The sequence below is a fragment of the Carassius carassius genome, chromosome 20 (genome assembly GCF_963082965.1).
Source record: "Carassius carassius chromosome 20, fCarCar2.1, whole genome shotgun sequence".
In the NCBI taxonomy this organism is placed as follows: Eukaryota; Metazoa; Chordata; class Actinopteri; order Cypriniformes; family Cyprinidae; genus Carassius; species Carassius carassius.
This window is the reverse complement of record NC_081774.1, coordinates 28,015,906-28,026,856: the sequence shown is the minus strand read 5'-3', so window position 1 is coordinate 28,026,856 and position 10,951 is coordinate 28,015,906. Positions and strand designations below refer to the sequence as shown.

Sequence of the window (10,951 nt, the reverse complement as noted above, 5' to 3'; positions counted from 1 at the left end):
CCACTTCGGCTATACACTGTAACAATGTAGCAGGGTTTAACTGTTCAACAGTATATGAAACATTCAGCTGAAATACCTTCTCTCTTTCTGAACAGGGCAGAGGCTTCCAATTAGGGCGTGTGGAGACCACCAGGCGGGGAGGACACTTTGAGTGAGACGCTCCACTTCGGCTGTGCACTGTAACAATGTAGCAGGGTTTAACTGTTCAACAGTATATGAAACATTCAGCTGAAAAACCTTCTCTCTTTCTGAACAGGGCAGAGACTTTCAATAGAGCGATTGGAGACCACCAGGGGGGGGGGGACACTTTGAGCGAGACGCTCCACTTTGGCTGTGCACTGTAACGTAGCACCAGGGTTTATCTGTTCAACAGTACATGAAACATTCAGCATTGGGATACCTTCTCTCTTTCTGAACAGGGCAGAGGCTTTCAATAGGGGCGTGTAGAGACCACCAGGTGGGGAAGACACTTTGAGCGACACGCTCCACTTTGGCTGTGCACTGTAACGAAGCACCGGGTTTATCTGTTCAACAGTACATGAAACATTCAGCATTGACAGAGCCGGGTTGTCTCGAAGTTGTAAGTTGGGCGCTTGTTGTATCAGAAGCCCTTCCTTGAAGACAGCGGGTGAAAGACCACCGGTCTTTCTCCCACCAGATCAAGTCTCGTCTTTTGCCAGGGCTCAACTTCTCTCCAGAGAAAGCAGAAGACGGGTGCAGCTATTGTCGCATTGGGCAAAGGGGAGGACAGACGTTGGAGACAGATCAACAATTCACTCGGTGTACTAATTCACTCGTGCCACACACTTTCCAAACTCTCAACACCACTTCAGTGTTAGTGCATATAAACAACGGATCCAATACTCATCACTTTGCGTCTTTCCCACTGCTGACGATGCTCCTAGGCTTCTTTCTACTTCTCAGCTTCGATCTTCTCCCGCTCCACAGCCCAGCCTCAATAAAAAGAAAAACCGTCGACAAACACAGTATCTCACGGAAGGAGAACCACCCTCACAGTCTGCTTCCTCTCTGTTTTAAAGCCCATCAAGATACGTGTCCCTCTCACAGCGCTCCCTGTAATTACTCCACACCTGCTGTCAATCGGGCAATTGGCATTGCTGCCATGGCAATAGATTCGCAGTGCATAGAGACGGGTGTTCACTGGAGATCTCTAAATAACACTGCATTCACAAGGAACTTAGGCCTAGTCCACACGGACACGGGTATTTTTATAACCAGAGTTTTTACTCCTGCGTTTAAAAAAAAAAATCCCGTCCACATGAAAACGCAAAAACGTGCTATCAAGCGCTGTCAAGAGCATGCCACACCAGCAGGCGGCGATATAACCCAAATTGTAAAGTCACCTTGGCCAATCAGAAGCAGTAAGCAGCGCACAATCTGACGTCAAACACAGCGGATAACGGCGCACACTCTGACGTCGCAAGGCAAAAACCCCGGTTATACTGTCCACACGACAACACTGCAACCGGCGTTTCTGAAAATGCTCACCCTGGCCATAGTTTTAAAAAATGTTCGGTTTTGGTGCCCTGAAACAGCGTTTTCGTGTGGACGAAAGGCCGAACTGCGTAAAAAAAGTCACGGTTATAAAAATACCCGTGTCCGTGTGGACAGGGCCTTTGTCCCGTTCCGATTTTTGTCACACCGTGACAATATTCCTGATTAATTATTCAAATTCTCTATATATCATTTGAGTTAATTATTATGTACAACCTAGTGCGACCACATTAATGTTTAATTAATTTTAACGACAATTAAACTATTAAGTAAAAGTAAACATAAAATCTATAGATGGTCAGAACTTTGTCGGTAGATGGCAGCGTTGTCTCTAAAAGCATTGTGGTACTAATGAATGCAATGAGCATGCTTAGATTCATTAAGATAACTTAAGCAATACAAAAAATACTTAAATAAAAGTGGCTTCTCAAGAGAAAGAAACCCACTGATCCACCATAGCGTGACTGAGACAGTCTGAAGGAAATCAAACAAGAGGCCTAAAATCCTTTGGTTGGTAGCATTTATCTATTATAACAGATGCCAATCAATAAGTGTAGATTTTCTCTCAAGAAGCGACTTTGCCATTTTGGGGTTTTCCCAGAGTAGGTAAGAATCTCTAAAGCCAAGATTTTCAACTGTGAATTAGATGCCTGAAAAGATTGTGTGTTTTGTGGTGAAAGCGATTTCACTTATGTGCTTTGTCAGGTCTGAAAATGTTTTAATGTGCTGTCCTTTCCAAATCTTGCAACCTCAATTTGCTGTTTTGATATCAGTAGATCAAACAGAATGAAATCATAAAAGGATGTGGCTTGCGTGTGTGCTTAAACACTCTTAACCTCTGCTTTGACGTCGCAAGCACATAAAGCATGTCGGTGAGCATCTATTATGATGACGCATTAGTGCACACACATCGCCAGTAAAATGTAACTATTATAAGCATTTTTAACAACACGCTCTCATGGCAGTTTGTAATTATTTTATGTTTTGGTAAATTGGTATCAATTTTTATACAATCTGCATATGCCCACATGTGGATTAGGATTGTAACTCAAATGTGAAGCTGGGTTGGACCATTATGCAATAATAGATGAATAAGTAGTTTATGAAACCGTGTTTTCTCACTAGATTGGGTTGTCTTTAAATCTGCTTTGAGTTTAAAAAGGGGTAAAACAGGGGTCCCAAAACACGTTTGTCTTCTCAGCATACCCCTTTTTTAACCACATACTGTACACACACACATCTGGTTTACTATCTTTGTGGGGACTCTCCATAGATGTAATGATTGTTATACTGTACAAACCGTATATTCTACAGCCCTACACCTAAACCTACCCCTCACAGACAACTTTCTACATTTTTACATTCTCAAAAATACTCATTCTATATGATAATAAGCTTGTTTCCCCACCAGGATATAAAAACAAGGTCAGACACAAGTCAAGTCACCTTTATTTATATAACGCTTTTAACAACACTGTTTTCGCCAAAGCAGCTTTAAAGTATCAAATAGGAAAATAGTGTTTCAATAATGCAAAATTATAATATAGTAAACACTCAATTTTCAGTTAAAGGTAGTTCATCATTGAATTCAGTGATATCATCATCCAGTTCAGTATCTGTAGTATCTGTAGTATCTGTGCAATCAAGTCGACAATATTGCTGGAAATTTAGTGTCCCCAACTAAGCAAGCCAGAGGAACCAAAACTCCATCTGTGACAGAAATGGAGAAAAAACCTCGGGAGAAACCAGGCTCAGTCGGGGGCTAGTTCTCCTCTGACCAGACGAATCAGCAGTTAGATGCTGCAGCAAAGTCAGATTGTTCAGAGGACACTGGTTCCCGTGGGCTTGTCCCAATGGCCTTTGAGGTGAAGAGGTCTTGTGAATCTGTCAATAGTCAATGGGAACCTGTCTCTGCATGAGCTCATCTATTTGTCCTGGTCTCCACTGACATTCAGGGCTATAGAGGTCCTCTCTGGGTGCTGATCCAGCATCTGGCTTGGATATGTACTGGATCTGGGTGACTGCAGTGACCCTCTGATCTGGATACAGACTGGCTTTGGTGGCTACGGTGACCTTGGAATAAGAAAGAAACAGATTAATATGAGCATAGATGTCATTCTTCTTACAATGTAACAAGTACATGGGTGTTGATCTAATAAATGCAGCCTAACAATTCTTTAATCCTTTAACACACACATACACATTCAGAAAGTAATTGTTGACTGATCAGAAAACTTTGACTTCTCTCAGCCAGTGGTGTGAGTTTTGGGCAGGCTAACTGTTAGTAGCAGAAGAGGGAGTGTCTCGGAAATCTGTTTGGAAACAATTAATTTTGCAGTTTGGTGGTGCTATTGATTATCTTTACTTTATGAATTATTTGTTCTACTGTGTAAAATGTGACAGGTGTCTCAGCCTCTGAGGCTTTAGCTTTATATTGATCACACATCAATTTCTCTAAAATTTGCGTTAAACATCTGGTAAGGTCATAAAAAGGTTATGGGTTCAGTTGATGAGTAAACTATGAATAATCAGTATAGGGTCACTGTGAAAGGCCCTTGGAGAAAGACACCAGAGGAATTACTTTAAGTAAATGAACTGTAATTCAATGGATTTGCTACATGACCAAAATTCTGTCACTGAGCACCTAAACTAAGTTAAAGCACACAACAAAGAAGGATAGTTCAATACACAGTCTTTAAAAAAATTCACAGGGATACAACAGACAAAATGCAACCCAGCAAAGCAAAAGCAAATCAACATTAATAACTGGCAACTTAAAGAACTTAAGGGGCAGATGTTATACAAATGCAAGAATGGAACTTATGGTTATAATTATTTGAACACAGGTGAACTGAATTGAAGGCAATCAAGGGGCAAACACAAGAAAATTAGGTCAAAGGAACTAGCTAGACAGGAGAACAGAAACAGATGGAAACATAAATTAATTAAAGGGTTAGTTCACCCAAAAATGACTCACCCTCATGTCGTTCCAGTCCAGTAAGACCTCCGTTTATCTTCAGAACACAGTTTAAGATATTTTAGATTTAGTCCGAGAGCTCTCAGTCCCTCCATTGAAGCTGTGTGTACGGTATACTGTCCATGTCCAGAAAGGTAAGAAAAACATCATCAAAGTAGTCCATGTGACATTAGAGGGGCAGTTAGAATTTTTTGAAGCATCGAAAATACATTTTGGTCCAAAAATATCAAAAACTACGACTTTATTCAGCATTGTCTTCTCTTCCGTGTCTGTTGTGAGAGAGTTCAAAACACTACAGTTTAGTGATATCCGGTTTGCGAACGAATTGCTCGATGTAACTGGATCTTCTTGAACCAGTTCACCAAATCGAACTGAATCGTTTGAAAAGGTTTGCATCTCCAATACGTATTAATCCACAAATGACTTAAGCTGTTAACTTTTTTAATGTGGCTGACACTCCCTCTGAGTTAAAACAAACCAATATCCCGGAGTAAGAGAGAACGGATGATGAACATCGAGCCGAGCCAGATAACGAATGAAAGATTGACTCGTTCTCGAGTCAAGATCCAGTTGCATCGGTTTTCGGATCACGTAGTGATGGGAAGTTCGGTTCTTTTCCGCGAACCGATTCTTCCGGATATTTCGATTCAATGAACCGGTTGAAGAAAACGGTTCACCGGTTCTTTTGCGCTCGACGTAATGGCGTCATTGGTGATTATTGCCCTTCATTCAAGCCTTTGGTTTACCCGCGCTCATAACATTAGCACATAATCAGTTTCAGAATCAATCACCAAAAGAATCAGTTCGGTTCAGACGCAACCAGTTCAGTTCAGACGCTCTGTGTGTCAGTCTGCTTGACGCTGAATCACACATGCGCAGTATCATCAGCTCCTCGGTTCTCGAATCGGACGCATCTGACAGAAACGGTTCTTGACTCGAGAACGAGTCAATCTTTTGTCTGTTATCTGGATCGTCTCGGTGTTGATCTTCAGTTCTCTCTTCACAGCAGTTCAGTCAGTGTACTGTTTGAGTAAATGAATTACTTCGGGATATTGGTTTGTTTTAACTTAGAGAGCCACATTAAAAAAATTAACAGTTTAAGTCATTTGTGGATTAATGCGTATTGGAGGCACGAACCATTTCAAATGATTCAGTTCGATTTGGCGAACTGGTTCAAGTAGATCCAGTTACATCGAGTGATTAGTTCGCAAACCGGATATCACTAAACTGTAGTGTTTTGAAAACGCTCACAACAGACACGGAAGAGAAGACAATGCTGAATAAAGTTGTAGTTTTTGCTATTTTTGGACAAAAATTTATTTTCGATGCTTCAAAAAATTCTAATGGACCCTCTGATGTCACATGGACTACTTTGAGGATGTTTTTATTACCTTTCTGGACATGGACAGTAGACCGTACATAGGTTTTCAGTGGAGGGACAGAAAGCTCTCGGACTAAATCTAAAATATTTTAAACTGTTCCGAAGATGAACGGAGGTCTTACTGGTTTGGAACGACATGAGGGTGAGTCATTAGTGACATCATTTTCCTTTTGGGGTGAACTAACCCTTTAATTAATTTATGTTTCCATCTGTTTCTGTTCTCCTGTCTAGCTAGTTCCTTTGACCTACTTTTCTTGTGTTTCCCCTTGATTGCCTTAAATTCAGTTCACCTGTGTTCAAATAATTATAGCCATTAAATAACCCTTTAATGCTGTTGTTTTAACATTTACTTATGAAATTTTGTTAATTACAGATAATGTGATGTTAAACCATCTTCAATGTTTTCATCATATATGTGACCCTGCACCATAAACCAGTTATAAGTCGCCGGTGTATATTTTTTGTATATTTATGTTTTTTGCATTTTTTAATGCAGATTCCAGATTCCAGATAGTTGTATCTCGGCAAAATATTGTCTGAACATAAGAAACCATGCATGAATGGAAAGGTTATTTATTCAGCTTTCAGAAGATGTATAAATCTTAATTTGAAAAAATTGACACTTAAGACTTGTGTTTTGGTCCAGGGTCACATATGGTATATATGGTTATCTTACAGTTAACCAGTTACCAGTCAGTAGATGATGGTGCTGTTTTTATATGCTCATGTCACACAAATTGTTAACATATATCAGATTTTCCACTATTAAGGTGATATTTAATAAAAAGTTTTTTTTTTTTTTTTTTTTTTTTTTAAATAACATGACATTGACATAGGCCTATATTTTTATGCATCCCTTTCTAATGAGTCATACACCATAAATTAATTTACAATATGCTGCTTATTGTGGTTAACAATAAAAGACAATGTAGGTAAATTACCCAGAATTTTTAAAGAGCACATGACCAGCCATAAAACCTGCAATATTCTCACAGAGGAAATGATTATTATTTTTTTCCATATGAGCATTATAGGAAAAAATAAACCAGACAGTACGTGTTTGATGTGATTATTTTTTGTTTTAGCTGAGGGGTACTGACTGGGCCTGTCAACTTCCTGTTTGTCTGTGATATTTGAAAAGAGTACGGTGACTATCACACTATTTGTGTAAATAGGGAAGTGGAGACAAAAAGTCAGGCGTCATCATGTGATGTTACCCCATCCCCTCCCCCTCTCAAACTTTCGGTCATGAAACAGAAAGCAGCATGCTGAAGGGGATATCCAATATACATTTCTTATAACTACGTCTGTTTATGACACTTCATATTACAAATTAATATTTTTTTCATTTTAAAGAAAAGTCCTTAAAATTTAGCATTGAATGTCTGATTTGCTTGCTGTGACCCAAAAAATATATGTGTCTAAATAAAATCAGAATTTATCATTTATCAGAAGTTTTGAAATTTTTTGTTTTTCAATGAACAGAATATCAGTTGTTTAATAGGTAGCACTTTAGTTTAGGAATAATTTTCTCACTATTAACTTTGGCATGCATATTACTAGCATATTGCCTGTTTATTAGCACTTATAAAGCATATATTAGATCTCTTAAACCTACTCCATAACTAAAGTACCTTACTAACTATTAATAAGTAGCAATTGAGCAAATGTCATAGTTAATAGATATTTAAGTGTGCAAATTTGTCCCTTTGTCCTTAACTGTGACCATATTAACATTTAAAACTTAACCATCTTTTTGATAAATAGTTTTGCTGCAGAAGTGTAATTTCCTTTTAAATAAAAGTCACTTGGTTTAGTATTTTCTTTATCTAATGGAGAGATATGTATACCTTTAAATCTTGGGTTCCAAATAAATCTTTCAGGCGTTCCCAAATTAAAACAAAAAAAACAAAAACAACAACAACAACAAAAAACAGCAAATGATTTTCTATTTACAGTTGTGTTTATTAAGTTATTAAACGGATCTTAAAAATGAACGACCAGAGAATCTGGATCTCATGTTTTTTTTTTTAAAGTCCATCACATTAATTTGCCATTCAGAAACCAGGAATTAATGCATCCAGGAAAAACACGCCAAACTTTTTATGTGACTTGTTGACCTCCTGAAATATTATCCAAATGAGAAATTTTTGGAAAATGCAAGTGGCTATGTGTGTTATAGATATTATTGTAAGAATAACCCAGAAGTTCCCCACTGGACACAAAAACAGTGGGATTTACATATGCTGTTTACAGATCATTTAATGTCCATGAAATTGTTGTTGCTTATTGAGTAATGAGTTAATATTAAAGAATTAGTCTTTATAATGTCATTAGTATTATTCCAGAGGCATTTCATGCTAACCAGATTTGACACTCATCATAGTAATAAAGTTAAATAAGGTCCATATGGTGTTCTTGTGGTTGGAGCACATTTGAGATCTCTTGTGGTTCATCACAGGTGAGCTGTACAGAAAGCTCATTTGTCTTTGTGTATCCCACAGCGACACAGAACAATAGAGCAGTGTAATACAGTACATATAAACAATAGCTTATTCAAGCTTTCTTGTGGATCACAATGTCCAGTGCAACCCAAGTCCAGGCCTGATTCTCCACAAAGCCTGATTACTCCTCGGCCATCTAGTCCCACAGATGTGTTTGGAGTCCTAAAGTCCTTCATTCAAGATGTGTTCAGACCTTAATCCGTTGTGAGACTGATTCCTGGAGTGATCTGTACATGTCTGAGCGAAGAAACCTGGGATAGGAATCCCTCTCCATCAGACCGTAGACAATCCTCTGAGCTTCATCGAAACACACTCTGGTGGGAGCTTGGACGTTCTGCTTGATAAGATCTCTCGTGACGTGATCGATGTTTATCTGAGGAGAGATTGACGGAGAGTCATACTGACGTCGATCGATTAATAAAAAGATATAGACATAGAGATCTTCTTCGGTTCACACTGTTCTTACCTCTTTGGGAGCTTCTGCCTTGATGTAACGCTCAAATATCTTCTTGGCCCTTGAGGATAGTCTGGAGGAACACCTGATTTTTTTGAAGTCTTCGCATACCAGCCAAAATTCAATGTTTTCATCGCTGAACTCAGATTTGAGGAAGGTGTGGAATGTTGCCATGCCGTCTATAAGAACAAACCGCAGGGTTAGTCTGTTGCTCAATGTGAGTGCTGTTTTACGTCAATTTAGTTTAGACACCTAAATCACTCCTAAAACTGAATTTCATCACAGTGGATACAAAATGATTATAAAAAATATCAAGTGGCAGCTACAAAAAAAGTGATTTTCTCAGAACAGAACCTTTTTTAAAATGAATTTTAACCAACTGGTGTCAAGGTGCTTGATCATTATAATAAATAAACACCTTTGCTTGATATTCAAATTTATTCCATGCTTTGAGATATTTTTGTCCTCTCTCACTATGTCTGTGTGTGTGTGTGTGTATATATATATATATAAGGAAAAGAAAAGATCCGGACTGAGAAATTTATGTATGCAAATATGAACTCTAAAAACAAACTGAAAGTCAAAAGCAGCTTCGTTTTACAGTAACTATTGGACAAATAGAAAAAAATAAAACATTAGACCATTCAAAATCTAATTTTTGACATCGATTTACTTTTTTAAAAAAAATTTTTAAGGCTGCATTTATATGATAACAAAATACGGTAAAAGTAATAATTGTGAAATAATATTACAATTTAAAGCAAATGTTTTCTATTTGAATATATTGTAAAATATAATTTATTCTTGTGAAGGAATTTGAATTTGCAGTGCCTTCACTCCATCTCCAGGGTGTCACATGATCCTTCAGAAAACATTCTAATATGCTGATCTGCTGCTCAACGAACATTTATTATAATTATCATTGTTGAAAACAGTTAGGCTGATTTATATTTTGTAAAAAAAACACAATACTTCATTTTAAAGCATTTTTTGACGAACAGGAAAAAAAAACAGCATTTATTCCGATATCTGTTATAACAAATGTCTTGACTGTCACTTTTGATCATTTTAATGCACAATAAATAAAAATACATTTTTGAATGATTATTATTTACATTTTTTATGTGTGGCTTACGTGTCCAAACAGTAAAAGCTTACGTGTTCTTCAGTAAAACTGAAGCTGCTTTTCTCTACTCTTTTGCATACATACACCACTAGTTCAGGTCAGTTGCTTGATCCAGCTATCTGACCATCTAGTAAACAGTGTAGGGTTTGTTTGTACATTTTTGCCCTGACCTACATAACATCAGCTAAAACCACAATGGAAAAGAAGTGTTTATGAATGCTGTTATAACGTATTTATGAATACAAAATTCATATAAGTATGTGTGCATAATGTCAAGCGTAATAGATTCAATAAGTAATTATGTGTAGCCACTTACATTTGGATCTAAGAAGGTTTTCCAATGACTGGGACCACAGCAGAGTCTCACTAGGGTTCAGTCTGTTTGAATAAAGCATAATTAGTGGATGTTCAAATGCAATCCTATCACAATAGTGATTATCAGAAAATGAAAGTAGCTTACTTGTCTGTCAACAGGCAATGAAACCGCCACTTGTCTAGTCTCCTGAGGAGGGAGAATTTATTTTCAGTAAAATTTTTATGACAAAATCACCAGTTCCAATGATATAAATGCTGTTTTTAACACACATTTCAAAAGAAACTGCAAGAATAAACACTTACCTAGGACTGACTGGTTTACCCTCCTTGTTCATGTTCTTTATTTCAGCTGAAGATGATAAAATAGTTGGCATCGTAATAACTTGTTTGGTGCAGATATGTGTTGGCGTGCTTTTGTGCTTCGTTTTTTTTCAGTTAATAAGAGCGGGCTGTTCTCACAACTCCTTTTATACCATCTGTGTTGGCGTCATCCATTTAGTATCACTTAACCACAATGAAAGAGGAAGTTTTTTGGGTGACGCTAACTAGCTTAGACAGGCGCAATAGTGTTTCTCTCTATGAAAGCAGCTACAGCACGGCTGTGTAGATGCAGAGATGCAAATCAGAATGGAAAGTTCACTGGAAGATAAGCAAATGATGACTTCTGCATCAGATCTCT

At 37.7% G+C, this 10,951-nt stretch overlaps 1 protein-coding gene across 1 annotated transcript; it reads right to left on the bottom strand.

Moving 5' to 3' along the window:
• Positions 1–7,814: 7,814 nt before the first annotated feature.
• Positions 7,815–10,736, bottom strand: rgs13 (regulator of G protein signaling 13). The gene is made up of 5 exons (XM_059502382.1): positions 10,576–10,736; positions 10,418–10,459; positions 10,274–10,335; positions 8,844–9,010; positions 7,815–8,750 (listed from the first exon to the last, which is right to left on the bottom strand). Exons 1-5 carry the CDS (start codon positions 10,644–10,646, stop codon positions 8,565–8,567), a joined length of 528 nt encoding a protein of 175 aa, XP_059358365.1. The 5' UTR covers positions 10,647–10,736; the 3' UTR covers positions 7,815–8,564.
• Between the last annotated feature and the right edge of the window lie 215 nt (positions 10,737–10,951).